Source organism: Alligator mississippiensis, chromosome 14 (genome assembly GCF_030867095.1).
Source record: "Alligator mississippiensis isolate rAllMis1 chromosome 14, rAllMis1, whole genome shotgun sequence".
NCBI lineage: Eukaryota > Metazoa > Chordata > Crocodylia > Alligatoridae > Alligator > Alligator mississippiensis.
The window spans coordinates 40,037,550-40,057,116 of NC_081837.1; the positions used below are offsets into that span (position 1 = coordinate 40,037,550).

General features: G+C 43.3%; 1 protein-coding gene across 1 annotated transcript; it reads right to left on the reverse strand.

The window, feature by feature from the left end:
* Positions 1-8,574: 8,574 nt before the first annotated feature.
* PPP1R15B (protein phosphatase 1 regulatory subunit 15B) lies at positions 8,575-17,406 on the reverse strand. The gene is made up of 2 exons (XM_059717721.1): positions 16,054-17,406; positions 8,575-11,458 (listed from the first exon to the last, which is right to left on the reverse strand). The coding sequence occupies exons 1-2, from the start codon at positions 17,314-17,316 to the stop codon at positions 11,246-11,248; spliced, it is 1,476 nt and encodes a 491-aa protein (XP_059573704.1). The 5' UTR covers positions 17,317-17,406; the 3' UTR covers positions 8,575-11,245.
* Positions 17,407-19,567: the final 2,161 nt, after the last annotated feature.

The window sequence follows — 19,567 nt, forward strand, 5'->3', positions numbered from 1 at the left end:
ATTCTCCAGGGCAGGGAATGTCTCCTACTATGCAGCTGTACAGCACCTGGCACCATGGGGCCCTGGCTCACAGCAGCATGCCATAATGTAACTATTAAATAAAGTGACTTCCAGCCTAGAAGAGTCTTGCTTTGTAGGCAGCTAAGTTGTGGCGCTTTAGTCTGGAAAGGGAGGCCGGTACAACACGGTCACATCAGCAGCTACATCTAACTGAAAAACCCCCAGACTGCAGAAGAGGAGAGTAACTTGCTTCTGTTTCACGAGGCTCTGGAGCATGCTATTTCTGGCTGGGAATAGATTTTTAGTTATGTTGCTTTGGTCTTTTTCAAGATTTAGGCAGTGAAGGGAAGGAAAGGAATAGCAGAGTCAGGTATTCCTTGTCTGAGACGGTTCAAGTAAAAAATGGTTCCATAAAGTCAAACATAGTAAAGGCTCAGTTCCTAACCCTTTCTGGGCACTTGGAGAGGTACCGGAAGGTGAAAGACCCTGCCGACACTGGTGCTTGGCCCTCGCTTTAGGCACGATGAGTAGCCCCGCTGACTTCAGCAGAATTATTCTCATGATTGACGACTGAACATATGCCTGAGGCATTGAAAGATCAGGGGCCTTGTGGGGCAAACTGATCCAATCTTAAAAGACTCTTTTCTCTCCCCAGGTAATTCTCTAAGGGAATACGAATTTCAGGGTCCTTTTTGCTGTGTCCTGAGGGGGAATGCCTATGCCAATTATAAAGAACCATCTAATCAGATTTTAGCATAAGGAACTAGAAGGAGCTGTTCCAATCTCTGGGGTAAAAAATATGTGGATTTTCAGAGGGCTTTATTACAACATCCAGCCAAGAATCCAGAGCTGCTTTAGGCTCTGTTCTGTCAGGTAAATAAATCAGCTTTTATTACTTTCCACAAGAGATTTTTTTCTCTTCTTTTATATCTTAATCCAATGGAAACTCCAGGGAGAAACACCAGCTGTTGGCTTTTTTTAATCTCTCTAAGTGTTCTTTTTTATTAACCCGTGTATTTTTGAATGAGGGGGACAGGGAACAAACCAAGTTTCCATGTGAGAGACATTACAAGCTCCTGTTGAGCTTTGTGTTTCTATAAATTACCCTATCTGAGGCTCTCAAAGCATTTCCTTTTTCTACATCAAATGCCACATCCCTCCTGGGCAACATGTACTTTTTTCCTTCTTTTACCTAGGCCAAGAGGCAGAGAAGTGAAGTCTGCTGAGGCTCACATCAGAGTCCCTTGAGAACAACACCTTGGAGGTTTCATTTCCAGTCTCCTTTGACCCCAAGGCCAGTGGAGAATTGCCTACGTCTGCTTCAGAGGCACCTCACCAATAAGCTCTCCATCCAGAAAGATCTGAGGGTGGCACACGTATAGGAGATACTAAAGAGAGCTTTGCTTCAGAGCTTCACTTGCACTGGTACAACATAGGCACGGATTGTTTAAGCAGCAGCTCTGCAGGAAAGGACCTCGGGTTACAGTGGGCAAGAAGCTGAATAGGAGCCAACGGCGTGCCCTTGGTGCCAAGAAGGCTAATGGCATCCTGGGCTGCACTATAAGGAGTGTTGCCAGCAAATCGAGGGAAGTGATTATTCCCTTCTGTTCTGCATTGGTGGGGCCACATTTGGAGTGCTGTGTCCAGTTTTGGGCCCACTACAGAAAGGATGTGGACAAATTGGTGGGAGTCCAACAGAGAGCAACAAAAAATGGTTAGAGGGCTGGTGGACATGGCTGATCAGGAGGGAACTGGGCTTATTTAGTCTGCAGAAGAGAAGACTGAGGGGGGATTGAATAGCAGCCTTCAACTCCCTGCAGGATGGCTGCAAAGAGGATGGAGCTGGACTGTTCTCAGTGGTGGCAGATCAAGGGGCAATGGGCTCAAGTTGTAGCAAGGGAAGCTGAGGTTAGATATGAGGAAAAACTCTCTCACAAGAGTAAAACACTGGAACAGGTTACCCAGAGAGGTGGTGGGATCTCCGTCCTTGGAGACTTTTAAGACCCAGCTAGACAAAGCCCTAGCTAGGATGATCTAGTTGAGGCTGATTCTGCTTTGAGCTGGGGCTTGAACTAGATGTGACCACCTGAGGTCCCTTCCAATCCTAATTTTCTATGATTCAGGGAAACGCATCTTCCCATTACAGTCATCTTCCGAAAGTAGGAAGCCTGCGTATCATGAACTGCAACGATGTACCACACACATGCCTTCGGTATACATGTACACAGCCTGCTGGCTTTCTTGGCAGGGCCTAGTTTGTGTTGCAACGTTAACATTACTTAAAGTGTCAGTTTGCTAGGAGGGTGTGGAGAAGAATGTGCGAATTACACTAATACCAGGGCAGGTGTCAGGGTGAGGTGCAGCTTGAACAGGAAGAGACTTGCTGTGTTATCCCTCTGCACAGGGAGGGGAGCAGTCAGTCGCAGCCTATTTTGTAATAGAAAGGCTGAGAGTTCAGAAATGACAGCGTTCTGCTAATTAGTCCCTGTTTGTCAGCTGCTGAGACATCCCGTCTGCAACATGTTGTTTCTTAGCTGAGCGCTTTTCCTAAGCAGCATTCCTGGGGCAGGCCAGCATTGGCTGAAGGTCTGGAGTCAGCTTAGTATTGTGGTGGAAGGTGTTATGTAAATGGCTGTACTCACCAATGGATGTCTCACATCTGCTACCTCCAAATAACGCTGTGCGCCTTTGCCAGCATCCAGCGTAGCAGGAATGGGATGTGTGGCTAGGTGGAAAACAAAGGAGAAGGGACCTTTAGAGCAAAGTTCATTGGAAAGTACGCTGGGGAAGGCAGAGTGCTGACATTGTGTGTACACAGATATGGCTTAATGGTTAAAGCAGTCGTCTGGAAAGACCTATCCTCCTTGAAAAAGCTGCTTCCAACCTTGTCAAGGTCGACTTAGCCCTTCATCCTCCTGAGGGAGATAAATCAAATTCCATGAGTTTTATTGCAGAGGGGTCATTCGGTTGGGGTCATAATGACTCAGATACTAGGAATGTTACAGGCTTGTGGTACTTCTGTATGGAAAGGGGCCACCCCCTGCCTTTGACCCATGTTTCCCCTTAATTTGTTGTGCTACTGGTTGGTCTCAAGCCCAGTTGAAGATATAGGAAAAAAAAGTCATTGTATTGAGGCTATCAACTATATAATGGACAACTAGCATGATACATAGACCCCAAGAGATACCAGATGTGCTTATATTGCTACCTCCTCCCACGTGCTAGGACATCAGTGATATCCCTAGCAGCACAGGAAGGCTTTAATGAAAGGCACCCCTCTAGCACTTGAAGAGCACGTACCCATTTCACTCTTTCCCCATGCAGCCCTGCTGTTGCTGGTGCTCATACTGTTGCTCCCTATGGACACGGCCTCTTAAACATCAGAAAAACTAGAGTGATCAGTGCAACAAACTGCCTCCAGGGATGCACTTGGGCCGCTGCACTGCAGGGATGCTGGCGCCATCTCCTGGACCAAAGATTTTCTCTCTCAAAGGAAATTCCGCATTAGAACGCAAGCTATTTTTGGGCGACTACATCGATAACTCATTAAAGGCTTCCACACGCCTCTCCCTAATATCCACTTGTGGTAGAAGGATTAAGACCAAGGCAATGGCTTAAGTATAACACCTTCCTTAAGCAAATCTTACAGTAGCAATTCATTTCTTCATCACCTCCTCTCCCTTGAAATTCTCTTAGTGCCCATATAGTTTAGTTAGTCTGTCCAAGCTCAGAAATGGGTTAATAGCAGTCGTCATGGAATTATCCTCATTGGCACTGCATTCAATATTGCGCAGGCGACAGAAGTCAATTTAGAGGGCTGGTTGATTAGCTGAAACATCAGCTCATATAATGCACAGCAGGGGAGTTACAATTGCTAGAGCTGGGAGTCAGATTTTTATTTTAGCTTAGTAGCCAACTAGCTTTATGGCCTTGGGTTAGTTACTTGGCTGACCTCTGTACCTCAACTTCTCCATCTGTAACATAAAGGGGAATTAAGTTCACCTTGCTGTGGTATCTGGAGGAGACGTGTCTCTTAAAAGGAGAGGATCATTACTGCACATTCTTTAGGTCTGGGTTGGTAATGACTTGCAATTGAAATTACACCCTATGCACGAACACCACAGCTGGAAGCTCTTCTGTTAACAGCTGTAGCTGTGTGGCTAGACTGCCATAATGGAGTCCACAGAAAAGCATTCTGAGCAGATATCCAACAGCTTTTTATGGGCAATTATTATTTAAACCGTTAGCATCAGAAATGACAAATGAGCCTCTTTCTTTTGCTCCACCATCTTTCCATTTTTATATTCACGAGTGCCATCATAGCCACTATCACATCAGATACCTTGAAGTATCTGAAAGGGTGTCATCATAAACCTTATTCCCCAGGTGCCCAAGATGAACATTTCAGTTGCTAGAGGTTGTGTTTCTGAAGCAAGCCCTGCCAGAAAAGCCTACCGTTACCTTGAAATTTGGACCATAAAAAAATCCTACTGAGAAGCAATATTCTTATAGAAAGCTTAAAAAAAAAAAAAATCACTATTTTTGAGAACGACAAAAATGGTGCTAAGAATAAACACAGCGGTTGCCTATTGGAAAAAGCCACATTGTAATCATACGATCTTTGTCCAAATTCTCTATGTAGAGAATCTTTTTCTTCATTATGAGAATGCTAAAGTCTATACTTTATTGCTTTGGGTTTCTTCAGACTAAAAAATAGCTATCTTTTTTATAACAGAATCAATTTTAGTTAAATTGAAGCTGCTTGGATATAGAGCAGTCCTGAGATCACATGGGAAGCCTATGGATCAGCTTCCAGCTTTGCCAGAGGCTTCCCATGTGATCTCAGGACTACTCTACATCCAAGCAGCTTCAATTTAACTAAAATCATCTTACCTAATTATTTAAATGTTACATATGGACGTACCTATTCATCTTGTAGAGACAACTGAATTCCAGCAGATGCCGACACAAGTTTAAGCACTATAATAGTTAACAAGCAAGTCTTTAGAAAGACTTGAACAGGTTAACTTCATTGGTTGAACAGGTTAACTTATCTGCCTTACACTGATGCAGATCTGTGCACTAGCAAGGCCCAATTTCCCCGATCTGACAATAATTCTTCCTCACTCCTTCAGCCCCTACTCTATGTCTAGAAGAAAAGCTCTACAGGACAGGAATCGGTCTCTTAGAAATTTCAGTTGCTGTACATGCATCTTTCTGAACCTTTCTGCTGCTACAAGCAACACCTCCTACAGCTCTGATTGAAGGATTTGAGGATGGACTTTCAAGAACCTGCAAGTAAGCTGCACGCACTTGAATTTGCCATTGTTTGCTTTTTCATACAGATGTAGCAGAAAGAAAAAGGGCGCTAAATGCAAGACTTCCTCAGACAAGTGGGACAGCTGGGAAATAGTGCTGGCATCAGGGGCAGATGGATGAAGAGATGGTTACCTACCAACAATCTCTGCTTCATTCAATGAAGGGTGTTGGCCCATTTTTATAAGCCACCCCACCCTTATTTTTTAGATTGTTGGCAAGTCAAAAAGTCAGTGAGAATCTACTGTATGCAGAGCTCCTTTTACAGGAAAAGCTGATGAGTTTTACACATCATGTGGGTAGAAGTCATCAGTGTAACCTCCCCCTGAACACTACTGAGTCATGGTCACTACATTTTCAGTTCCTGTATAGGGACTCCAAAGGAAGCCTGTTTAGAGGAAGAAAAAAAATTCACTCATTAGCATATTATCCAACTTTACAAATATGCATTTAGCACATACAGTCAGAGGCAATTGAAGAATGAGTCATTTATCAAGACTGCTCAACAGAAAACCAGGCCTTGAAGTTCTGTGGAAGTGACGCAGCTATTTGAAAGCAAAAGGAATTCTACTCTAACCTACTGGCTCCCCTGGAATTGCATGGATTTTACTACCAAGAGTGAAAAAAAGATCCTGGCAGGATATTTACCTTCCAGATGAAACACTGATATAATACCAGATTTTTTTTTTTTGGGGGGGGGGGGGGGGGGGGGATGGACCATACACCACTTGACTTGTGCACCAAACAATTTTGTTAAATCATCAGAGGATAAAGAGAAAACATCACCATGTTCATTTTTAATCAGTCTCCGCAGCAAGTACTGAGCGTTTGGTGATTGCGGTTCCGAAGAGTTCTAGAAAACCTGTAGATGGGGCTGAGGTACACCAAGGAGAGAACAAACAGTGCTATCCACTCCTCCCCGTACTGTTAGCTCTAACCAGCATCATTAATTCCTCACTGGCACTGACTTGAAGAAACTGAACATTTAGGGGGAAAAGAAGTCTAAGTTACTGCCTAAAACATTTTCCCTGAACTCTTATAATGCACTGGTTTACCAAGTCAAGGCTCAGCTCTCCCTCTACACAAATTAAAATGGAACCGCCCACAGCAGTCAACCAATTTAGCATTCTACTTGCCTGCATATCTATGAGGGCTTCATACTGAACATCCCATTGTACGCAGACTGCAGAGCCTGGCAGGGAAAGCACCAACAGCACAAGATGACGTTAAGTCTCCTCAGGCCAAGTTTACTGAAGACCAGATGCACTGGGAAGTTTTTTAAGGACTGCAAGGGGGCAAAGCAAAGCAGAGCTCCGTCCGCTGGTGTAGCAATCCACAGCACAAAGACCTGTCCTGTAGCCTTCCCTGATCCTTTCAAGGCTCAAGTTACTGCAAAGCGTATCAATTAGATTAAGATGGTTATTACACTCACCACAGCCACAACAGCAGCAAATTCTTATCTAAAAGGACTGGTCGCAAACGTGACATAAAACCAAATTCTGTTCTCAGCAGTAAACTCTGGGAGGTAACAGTCATTCATACATCTAAGAAACAGTTTTCAAATCCATTTCAATGCACTTTATCAGGCTTCGCTGCTCCAGAAAAATAAAAACCTTCCTCCTTATTCTTTGATTTAGTTTCTATTATAACTCATTTGCAAATAAATACTAGCTTCTGCAAAAAGCTGCAAGGGCCAAATTCCCTCTACACCATTTTTGTATTAACCTAGTTGTTAGGAAGCCATAATAGCATAAAGCCATCTTATCTGGGTATATTAATCCCTTGCATGCTTTAAGAGCATAAACACATTTTAAACCATTATTTCTAACAAGCCATGTCAGTTTAGTATTTATAGCATGCTAGTTTTCATATTTCCCAAGACTGTATCCTTGCTACAGTGTTGATCAATCACACCTACGTTATTCAAGGTGAGAGATAATCAACTCATGCAAGAAGCAAGCCCCAGTGTTACTAGTAGTTGTAGTCCAGGCTTTGATACATTACTACCGTACCTGCAACACCTCTAGTATTGTATATTCTGTTCTGCCAAGTGCCCTTTATTGCTGTTTATAAAAGGGGTGGGGGTAGGGGTACCTCTGCATGTATAATAGAAATGTGACTTTTGCATTGTAACTTTCTGAGCACTTGTAAACTGTTATCCATTTGAATGCAACCTATTGTTCTTAGGCAGACAAGGTTCTTTGGGTGAACCTATTGTTCCTTGTTAGTCACCTCTCAAAATGTTTAAAAGAAGGCTGAGATCTTAATTACTGAACAGCAAAAATAGCATTCCTTGTTCTATATGGAATCATGGGCACAGCTCAACATAAAATACATAAAAAAATCTTGCGTTGTAAAATTAGCAAATGAAATGGTTTGGTAATATTAAGGAGGTAGGTCTCCATTGCACACAGCCAACTTCTAGATCTGTGATCTTGCAGTTCTGAACCAGCTGCCACACATTTGTGCCTTATTAGTTTGTGAAACAAATGAGAAACTTACCCACTACATTAAACAGTGATGTCAGGAAGCAACACAAGGAAAACATCAGCTGTCTGTTAATACAAAGCAGCAGCAGATGTTTGTGCTTATTTGTCATTTTAACTCATGGTTGGAGGGGGTGGAGGGGAAGCAAGAAAGTAGCAGTAAAGAGGTATAGGAGTTCCTCTCCCCCAGGTCCTAAAATACCTGGGAAAATATACTGTTTTCCAACTGTTTACCACATAGCTATTTAACATGATCTTGATGAGGGAAGGAAACAATCAATCATGCTACATCATTTTTCAGCTAGAAGACAAAACTGACAGTCAAAATGTATACCACTGCTGCAAAAAGAAAAAAAAAATCTGGCAAGTAATGCGGGCAGTGAATTTTGCATGTTGGCTGATAAGATTCAGCAACATGGGACCCTTGAACACCATGCAGAGTTACCAGTTCAGGGGAGTGGGCTTCTGTATTATTAAATGCCAATTCTACATCGCGTTGTTCCTCCTCCCAAATCTTACAATATTGACGCAGCTCAGGTAGCTGCGCTTGGAGCTGAGAGGGAAAAGCAGTACAGAAGAAAAAATACAGCTGTATTCCTTCTTTATACAGATGCAGGTCCTCATCCTACTCAGGTTTTTATAACTACAACTACTACTTGAATGAGTAATAGCCTGAGTTACTACTGGTGTTTAATCACGACTCATAAGCAGTTCTACCCCCATCTGCCATATCATCCTTCCAAGACAAACCCCGCCCCCAAAAAACTTAGCATTATCTTGCAAATATCTTTATTACAATTTACAGATTAGTTCTGAATAGTTTTTATTATATACAGAAATATAACTTTAGATATAAAACCCAACTGGATACAATCAAATGAATTAAAATCTGTACAAAGCCAATGTAGAAGGGCTGTCAAGGCTTCTTTCTTTTAAATTATATAAAAATAAAATCTGATAATTACAGTTTTGATTTAAAGTTTTAAATTAACAGGTGTTCTTTTTAAGGGCTCCTTCCATTGAATCATGTATACATACACAAGTCTTCCACACCCTTTATAGCAATTTTGAAATAGCTGTTGCACGGAAAAGAAAAAGAATGAAAACTTTGATTAGTTTAAGGAGGTTTACTCTTCTGGACATCTATGGCTATAACCAGCTTAGAACTAGACTCTGCCTTCCTGTGTTGTACTTTATAGGTCCAAGAGAGCTGTCCTAGCTGTGTAGTTGTGTATTTCAGTTGCAGGTACACTGAGACAGAAATTAAAGGATCTGCACAAAACCAGAGAGAAACCTTCATGCTTGGGAAAGGAACTCTGATCTCACTGCTTTAACTGCAAAACCATCCTCTTCCCTCATACTCTCTCAATGCTGCAATGCTCTCTTTGAACCGCTGTAAGAAAAGAGGATTTCAAAGAACGGTTTTTAGCAGAATTATTTTTAAGTCTGTCTTATGTTTTGCAGTCTTACAAAACCTAAATATGGGATGAAATATGACCTGAGAGCTTCCCTTTCAGCCCCCCAAAGTCACACCATTCAAATTCTATGAACACATGATTCCTACTAGAATTTCACCAGGATAAACCAATTCAAACAAATCATTTTGCAGGTAAACAGAACCTAATTTTACTAGCTCAACAAGAATTAAGAAACAAAAAATGTTGCGTGGCTTCCAATTTGGGAATATTGGAGCTGTTCAAGATATATTCCGAAACAAAAGTTAACCTTCAATTTTACGTCAAGACCATATACCTTACTTTTAGGTCTGAAACTTATGGTTATTCAACCATATTTAAATAGGAAAGTTCCATTTACTCTGGAATACATATAGTGAGGTAATGAACTCACATATTTTGTATCCAATACTTAATCAAGCGTTTAAAGACGTTCAGAATGAACAATAACAGCCCGGGATAAAAAGATGAGGGCAAATGATAAAGGCCTTGTGAAAACCACCAGATGAAACAAATGCCAATCCCTCCCAAAAAATCTCTCAATTTGTGAACAGCCTTCCTCTGCAATAATAATAATGCATTAATAAGAGTGCAAGTGTAATGTACTTTGTTGTTTCTCTCCAAGTCTCACAAACTAAACCTACACTCTAGAACGTACTCAAGTAGCTTGTGCAAACAATCACAATGTTTTATTACTGGTTGAAATTAAATTCACACTAAACCCTCTTCCTGCTTAGAATCTGGTAATAGCCACTGAACAGGTTTCACTTTTGCCAGCCCTTCAATATACCTACAAGTTTACTATTTTGTCCAATAATTGTTTAAACTTTAAATACACTTTTATTTGCATTTTCTTCCACTGGAAACATCTTGTCATCTACCAAGTAAACAATGGTATTTTGGTAGCAGTTAAGTGAAAGTGCTGAGAAATGGTGTATTATTAATACTGTTTCTGGCAACAAATGTACTGGTATACAGCCTTAGAGTTCCACAAGAAATAAAAATCCAGTTCTCCATACAAATGCTAGAGCAAGCTAGCAAGAACATAATCCAGAATTCCCAACCTTACTTGCCTTTTGAAGGTGAAATGGCTAAGAGGGGTCAAGTGAAAAATTCAAGCTTCACTTATAGTTCCCTTTTAGTCTAAGCTCACATTGTCACCTATAACAGAACGTGCATTAAAGACTGAACTTGCTGATAAGAAAACAAGGACTTCTAGTACTCCACGATCAACATCAGCCTAGTAGACAAGGAGCTCCGATAAAGCTTTGAACAGTGCCAGATGAGTGCTTTTAAGTCAAATAAACAGAAACCAAAGGGTGTCAAGTAGTGCACCCAAGCACTCCTGAGTGTTCTAGATCAAAATAATTTAAAACACTATAAAAGGGTGTTGTTATACAGAAATAGCCACATAAATATTAGATATTACATGCAAAAGTGAATTTTTGAAAGAGAAATACAGCACAGCTAAGAAGCAACAGTTAGCAAAATACAAAGTTTGTTTTGCAGAAGTTAGAATAAAGACAACAAAATTCTGCAACCACATATACAAACTTTAAATCAGAACTGTGTTCATTGGGTTTTGAACCCCATAAATATTTCCTTCAAAATATGATTTCGCTTTTTAAAAGTGCAAAATTGTAACTTAATAGCCACCTTTCTCCTACATATGGCTGCCAAGGCATTTGTAGAATGGATTTTACCTAAAGCAATTGCATCACAACAGCTGAAAAGGAATACAATTATGCCATTCTCACTCTCAAGGTACCTCAATAGACTTTGTTTCAATACCTAATTTGGACACATCTCAGTATATTCATTAGCTTAAATTTAAACTGAGAAGTGGTTAAAACTACTCCAACTCCCCATTTAAAATTAAGACAGGCAGCCGCCACTTTACTTTGAAGAGAAACAAACGTTTCTCAGGATATTTGTGAAGGTTTATTAGTGATGAGTAAGGTAACAAAAGTCTACTATGTCTTTAAGGTGCTAGAAAAGTTCAGGCCTTCTGGAGTATGTTTCCTGGAGTAGATTAAATATCTTCTGTCTATGCTCTACTGTTAAGCAGTACCCAATGGCATCTTCTGTTTCTTGAATACGTTTCTGGAACCTGCATCCATCCCGTGCAAATTCTTCCCAGGGTCCTTTCCTGTCTTCCTCACCGCTTACATAATACTCAGTAACTTCATCAAGGAAGGTTACCTAAAGAAAAACAAGCTCTATTAGAACAAAGGGCAATCATACAAAACCAGTGTATTCCTGATCAGCATTTGTAATTACTGTTTTCATCAAGAATTTACCTTAACAATTAGTTGAAAGAGCCACTCCAAAAACACAGGGAACACAAATGTGAACTACAAGTAGCTTGCACACCGTGAATCTTTGCCCTACAGTTTCATTGTAAGTTTACTTTTAAAAGATAATTTAATTCCACACAGCTGCTACAATGCGAGTCAGAGACTATGCGTCAACAAGGAAGACGTCCTATAATTTCATATTTAAGGAAGTAACACTTGTGTGACTTGAATGGCTGCAATGAAAAAAAAATCCTAACAATTTTAGGACTGACATCATGACTATTTAAATAGCATAGACAGAGACAAGCAGCTAAACTAATGCTACCAAATACATCCATCAACAGTGGCATTTATGCAGAACTTTAAATAAAGCACTTATACAGTATTTAGTTATGTACAGCTAGCTACTAGTTCAGCTAAGGATCAAATCTTCCAGACGTAGTTTAAAAAAAATAAGACAATATCTGTCATGAAATATTCCATAATAATGCTCACAATAGCAGGTTAATTCTTGAGAACATTCCAATTTGGGCAAAATAGTCTTAGTGATTTCATACTGCATTCCCTCACTGCTCCTTTCACTTCTCCCCCCACCCCATTTTTTTTCAGCTATACTAAAACGGCTTACATAAAAGGAACTCTAACAGCTTAAAAGGCTTGCGTTTGGCTAACAGCCAGCCAGAGGCATTTTCTAGTGAAAATGGATGCTGCATTCTAATAAAGGCAGGATACAAATAAGCAATATAGGCCCGTCACTTTCCGTGAGTACTTTGGAAAAAAAGTTAAGGTTACATTTATACTGCATAAGTATTTCAGTGCAAAAAGCTAGGCATCCAACCAAGTAGCCCTGTATTTGCAAGTTCAACCATCCAACTCCTTTGCTAATTGTACGTTAAAGAAATGAGTAAGCAAGTGCTGCCTTAACTTTTTGAGCCTCAACCAATTATTTGAAGTATTGAAAAGTACTGATAGCTGCACCTGGCCCAACAGCAACATAAACCCTCTATTATCAGGTGAGTTGGGGTGTGAATTTACAGCATCATAGCAACTCTGTGTCAACTCCTTGTGAGGAGCATAGTCATAAGGTACTTAACTGCCAAAGCTACCTCACAGATACCCTGTGCTAAGAGTGTTCACACAGGAAATGATCACAGAGTTGCTCTGTAAATTCACATCCTAGCTTTCTTCACAATTAACTTCACCAGATGGACAAATCATTAGCCAGTCTAACCTATGCATTTGCCCCAAGTACAGCTTCTCCAGTAGCTGCTTAAAGGCCGATGACCTCAGTGCGAACAAAATTAAGTTTTATACCCCTATAAGATTTTCTCTAACTTCCAAGAGTTATCAACTATTCACACAAGCCATCCACCCTCTGCAGAAGCAGTAAGATAAAGTTTGAGCAGCAACCTACCAGGCTGTTCCACAAAAGATACAACGACTGATTCAGAAGTTACATCAGTTTCAATTTGGCTGGAAAATTAGTTTTAGAATAAGGAATTGCATAAAAAGTTGATTTGCCAGCCTTATTTTAGTCTAATGTGTGGGTGATAAAACAAGCAGGCCCCTTTAACTTTAAAACATCATTCTGTTAACTGTCCTGATAAACACTTCAGGATGATATACAAAATATAATCTTGAATTGGATAATGACCATGAGAAGTCTCTTTATGTCTATGTGTCACTTTTAGCAATCTTGGTGTAATACAGCCCACATACCTAATTAAGTGTCTGCTTTCAAGCATGCTGGATAGTTACATCAGCCTGTCCCTTTGTGGCTTGCTACTTTCATCCCTTTTACATCAGTCTAAATTACCTCCTGGGTGCAATTATCAGGTTTTGTAATATCATGCCATTTGTTGCAGAGATCATTGTTCATTCACTGTCATTAGGAAGCATTACACAAGGGTCTGAATTCTTTTTTAAATTAGGATAACCAAAAAAATTAATACTACAAAAAAGTAAACCAGGTTAGATGGTCCTAAGAACGAATTTCTTACTCTCCAAAAGAAAAGTTACTAAGTCTTCATTCCTGGCACAGCAAGATAAACCAAGTGTACACAAAACTGTGTCCTCATCAAACCTCTGCTCACAGCATTTCATTTAAGTGGCCTGTGCCCAAAACATGTTTCTAAAAGTTACTTATTTTAGAAAATTGTCATTAGATGTAGAAATAAACCCCAGCATCCAAATCAAAACAAAAAACAAGTGGCAGTATCAATTCTGCATTCTGAAGTTCTTAATGCTGTATTATTACAGCAACTTGAGCAATTTTTAAACAGCTTTTTGTAAATGTAAAAGTTTTGAATTATGGAACATGATAGGACTGCCCAACTTTGCCTTGCAAGCTACATGTGGTTCCCAAACAAAAAGCAGTAAAATAAGAACATTTTATCTTTCTTTCAGGTCATTGTCCTATTTTTTAAATTCTTTGGTTCTTGCTTATTATATGGTCCAAAAAGTCATTTAACAAGAAATTGCTGTTTGAGCTGGGATGCTATATACTGATCAGACTCTAGGGCATGCGCATTTCAAAGCTGTGTGTCCTGCAGCACTCAGTGTCAAGGTTTGGTTTACAGCTCAAAGGGTTAGGAAGTTTGGCCACCTCAAAATAGAACTTAATCATAATATCCCATTATGAAAAGGGTACTAGTATATACAGAGACTTCCTACCACTACACTAGAGCATTTTCAGTTTTGAGCTAGGCCTCAGAACAATGTGAAGGACGATTTAGGTGGCTTTAGCTTACCTTAATAGGTCTCAATCTGATTAGAGAGCAAAACTAGGTGATATGGATTTTCTATTTTTCCCTAGTGGTCATTAAAAGAATGTTAAAAATAGTTTAAGGCCTGAGTTATTTATTGCCTATTCAACACCTGAATCTCTAAAGCCACAAAAGCAGGAAGCAACAAAATTGACTCAGCAGCTGGTTTTGAGCATAAAACTCCACTTGTAAGACAGTCCCAATCTTCCACTACACGTGCAGGAAAAGGTAAGAGCCAATGTCACACAGACAATACTTTTCAACCTCAAACTCACACGCAGGAACTGAAATATTCCTTGGAATTCATTTAAGAGATGTTCAAGCAAATGGAAACAGAACTGCCAAGCAGCACCCTTCCTTGGGTGCTACAGCATGGACAGCAAGATCTTTTGGCCTACGCTTGAAGCACTCCTGCTCGAAGATGGAAAGGGAACAATGGTCCAAATACAGTTCTTGTCAGTCAACCATCAGAGTGGGGCTTCGTTTCACTATTAATCAAGGGCTGCAAAGTGTGAAAAGCATAGTATCTGGCCATGTGAAGCAGAAAAGGTGGTAGATACAGAGACAGTTTAAAAGAGATGGCATATGCAGGCAGTCAAAGAATCTAGACTGCTATCCAGCCTCCATGTCAGGCCCTTGATCAGAAAAATGTAAATAGCTCCTGACAACCACTCCTACAAAAAGGGAAGAGTCTACATACTCCACCCATTCTGATCAGCTATTACCCCAAGACACGGGCTTCAGGACCCAGACCTGAAAGCTATTCCCCAGGTAGGTCTTGATCTAGACCAGAATGCCTTATCTGACCTTGAGAAGTGTCCCACTATGCTTATAAAGAGATCTTGTATAATTATAGTACCCTAGAAGTGATCATTACTTCACCTAAATCCTAACACACATGCTGGAGTCCATGTCATATTTAGCAAACCAACCTCTCATTAACTTACAGCAAAATAGTGAACTGCTTTTCACTTTGGACCATAGAGCTGGGTAAGTATATTTAAAAAAAACAAAAAAACAAAACAGCAGCTTTCCATTAAAAAAATGCTAAAATTCCTATCATACGAGGTACTAATATGACTCACTAAGTTCATTTTGGAAGTTTCTACAAAAAAAAAGCAGAATTTTAAATGTTGCTAGGAACCACTGAGACGCTGTAGTAACCTCTCACAGAACGAAAGTATCTGCTATATGTTATTGCTCAAGCCGATTTGCAACTTACAGAACCACAACTTGTTCTTTCCAAGTTACCCTTTCTGAGAAATGTAATTAAGTAATGCAAAAAAGGCCCTAAAAAATTACCACCTTTTACCAAAACAGGAGGGGGGGAGCATAGCAAAGATTATTCCAAAATGGGAGGGGAGGGGTGGGGAAAAATCAAGAGAATAGGTCATGGACTCTTTATGTGTTTCCAAATACAGGGAACTCTCCAGGTGAGTCACAGCACACAGGGGAAGAACCATGATCTAAAATCAGAAATCTAGAATTGAAAATACAAACATAAGGAGTTGTTACTCATCTCGTGCCATTATGATTATACCCGGGACTTAATATACATTCAGATTTCAAGTTAATTCGACCCTAAACTTGTGGGTTTATGCCGAGGATGAAATCCCTCCCTTAAAAAGGGAACACAATTTCCCACGGTATCTTCCGACGCTGGAGCCTTGATCCGGATTGGGTTCTCACTACCACCGCATTTAAGATACAAGTACACGGACCAAAAAGAGTATACCTTTTTTTTCTTGGTATGGGTATGTCTCTTCCCAGACAGAGTGCCACGCTGCCCCAAGTCCGTAACCACACTGCTCTGCTTCTCCACCAGCTGCACCTGGCAGGTCAGCAAGCTACTACTCTCGGAGCTGAGCAAACCCAGGCCCACTACTCCTATGAGGTCCCGCTTCCCTTTCTTTGCTGTTGTTTGAAAAGCTGCTTTGAAATTGAAAGGGTTATACGGATCGTCCGAGTTACAAAAGGCATTCCAGAGTTTCAGGTTCTCGGCCTCGTCCACGCTGCTGTGCTCCCATTCATCCTCCTCTCCCGAAGCAAGACCGGGAGAGTCCGAACAGCTTCCAGCCCAGGAAGCGTCGTCGTCCTCCTCGCCCTCTGACTCGCCTGACGAGTCTCCCCCCGACCCATTAATGGGGGTCTGGATGGTGGCCGTGAAGTTCTGCGGGTTGTAGGGGTCGAGGCTGTAAAACGAGTCCCAGAGGGGCGAGCTCTCCCCACCCGCGTCCGAATCCGACAGCAGCCCCTCGCTATCAAACCCGTCGTCCTCGTCCCAATCCTCCTCCTCCTCCTCCGTGCCCTCGTCCTCGCTGCCCATGCCCCCAAGGATGTAGTCGATGAGCTTGTTTGTGCACGCAGGCCTAGCTGAAACCGGCTCATCCTCTTCCTCGGAGATGGTTTCGCCCCCCGGTTGTAAAGGGGAACTCTCCCCAGCCATGCCCCCCAGGCCGTGGGAGGCCTCGGGCCCTTTGCCCCCCGGCTCCTCTGGGCAGCCGCCCCGGCTCAGCTCCTCCTCCAGGCTGTGGTAGCCGTGGTCGGGCTCGGGGAGGCTCTGCTGCTGCTGCAGGAACTCGAGACGCTTGCTGCGGATGTACTGGATCTCGGGCAGCTCGTCGCAGCGGCGGGGGCCCAGCGGCAGCTCGGCGCGCAGGGGCTGCGGCAGGTAGCTCCAGTCCCGCGCGGGCCCCACCGCGTAGGACACGAGGCCCAGGGCGAGCGCGGGCCGCGCCAGGCCGCCCCCCCACACTGCGCCGGGCTCGGGGCCCAGCTCGGCCTGCGCCCAGCCCGGGAGCGGCCGGACGGGCGGGTCCCCCCCCGCGGCGGGGCACAGGGCGCTGCTCAGCGCCGGGCCCGGCAGCAGCCGCTGCAGCAGCTGAGACAGGCCCCGCAGCCACGACGACGGGGGCTGCGCGGTGGCGGGGGCCAGCTTCTGCCAGGCCAGACCGAGCCAGGAGCTGGGCGGCGCCGGGCCCGCGGCTCCCGACTCCATGGCGGCGCGCGGCGGACCCTCAGTGTAGCCGCTTCCGCATGACCCCCTCAGCGCCCCAAAATGGCGGCAGCGCTCGGGCGCCCGTTAAACGGCCTCTGGACCTGCGCGCGCAGCGTGGGGCGGGGCCTCCCACGGCATCCGGGCCCCAGCTGATTGGCTGCCGCGCTCCGCCCTGCTCCCCAGCTGGAGGATTGCATCAGCCGAGCCGGTGTGCGGGCGAAGTGCGCAGGCGCCAGCCCGGCACGCATGCCCGGAGCCGGCTGCCCGGCAGCGCCCCCTGCGGCCGCTCGGCGGAACTGCACCCTGTTGGGGCTGCGGCACCCCGGGATGCCTTGAGCTCCTTACGGGGAGAGGGGCAGCGCTGGGTTTAGGCGTCTGCAATATGAGGGGCCTCGAAATCAGAAAAAAAAACCCAAAACGGACGTTTTCGTTCTACTATGACAAAAACAAACATCTGTATGGCTGCAGAGTTATTATTCATCTGGAGTTCATACCTGTGTGCAGAAATAACAATAATCCATTTTTTAAATTCGTGAAAATCGTGGATTATTTTTATCATATGGGGCCTCTTAAAGTGGACAGCTTAGGGCCTCAGGGTGTTGTAATCGGGCACCGCGCCCCGGGGTGCCCCGAGCTCCTCGCAGGGGGGCTGCACCGGGTCAGGCCCCGATCATGGCTCGGCTCTTTCTGAGCTCTTTGCAAGAGAAGAGCTGACCCCTTATTTTTCTGTAGGCAAAAAAAGAGCTGCAAAAATCTTGAGCTCTTGGTTCAGAGATGATACCGTTTATTAAACCAACTGAGAAATTGCAAAACAAAACAAAAATGGAGACCCACTGAGCGAGGTGCCGCTCGCTTCCTGATGTGCCGCTCGCTTCCCCAGAGTCCAGGCAAGGCTTGTCCAGCCCTAGCTCGGGGCCGCAGGGTGCTCTGCCGGCAGTTGGCTTATCCTAGTAGCAGGGACCCTCCTAGTGAGCCTAGGATTGCAGCAGGATCCTTGTAGGTGCCCGGCCTTTTGTGGAAAGCCACAGCTTTTGTCAGATCCTTTTATTCCCAATACCCTCCTAGCTGTTTCACTGCTGCCCCCACTGCATTAGCAATCTAATATATCACAGCAGCTCTCCCTGGTGGAGGCAGAGCTGGCAAAGGAGGCCAGAGTGGGCAAGTGCATGGGGAATGAGCTGGGAGAGCAGCCAGAGAGCAAGGAAAATGCAGTCCTTGTGCAGGGCAGACTAGTAAACAGATCCCGAAGGAAAAGACTAGGTGGCCTGATCTCAGGGGAGCCGACGCAGCACGTTTCCCTGCAGCATACGTTGCTCTCTTCAGTTTATATAGCCCAGCACGTGGGGGTTCATCATCTCCTATGTCCTTTGGGAGCCTATTCCACAGTCTGCCAGGCAATTCTTTCTGAGAGCCATCTTAAAATTTCCTCTCTCTCAATGCTATCCCAATGATGGTAACTTGCATTGCCCTAAACAATTCTGCTCAACTTTGTGCAGTTTCCTCTGAACATAATCGCACTCCCTCAGCAGGACATTTTGCTATGCCAGACAGGGTTACTTTTTCCGTAAACTGTCCTTTATTTTGTTAATAGGCAAAGAGCTACCTTGAAGCTAAATTGAAAGTGTGAGGGAGAAAAAAAAAAGCCAATACCTGTTACCATCAGCAAGCACAGGGTGAGGCTGTTCTGCAAATAGTGATAACAGGCTGGTAACCATAGCATCAAAGTGCATTTGCCAAGGACACAGTGATCAAGCTGCCAGGCAGAGATCAACCTAGGTCAATCATTGTGTTGGGACGTGGAGCCAGTTAAAGGTGAAAGTTAAGAAACCCAGGAAAGGAACAGGGGATTTGGCTGCAGGTAGTTTTATCATGTATATGATTCAGTGAATGCTGCTTAGAGCAGAATTGACTGTTCAGTGTAAAGCAGGAAATACTGTGCACAAAAGACAAACTGTTCAGTCAAGTAGCAAGAGATTTTGGTTTCGGGGGAGCAGAAGCTGTGGACATAAAACAGTCATGTTTAACAGAAAGAAAGATGGTGTGACACTTAGAAAACTCTGACAAGTTTGACCCTGGCTATTCTTAAGATTTCCACACAGGAGAAGGCAGGCAGTTTCAAGTGCATAAAATAATGAGAACTTTTACAACCTTTTCTCCTATGCCTGAAAAAGGGTGTTTGTGCCCAAAAGCTTGCAGTTAAAAATTGCAAAAATCTAGTTGGTCTAATAAAAGGTATCACCTCTATCACGAG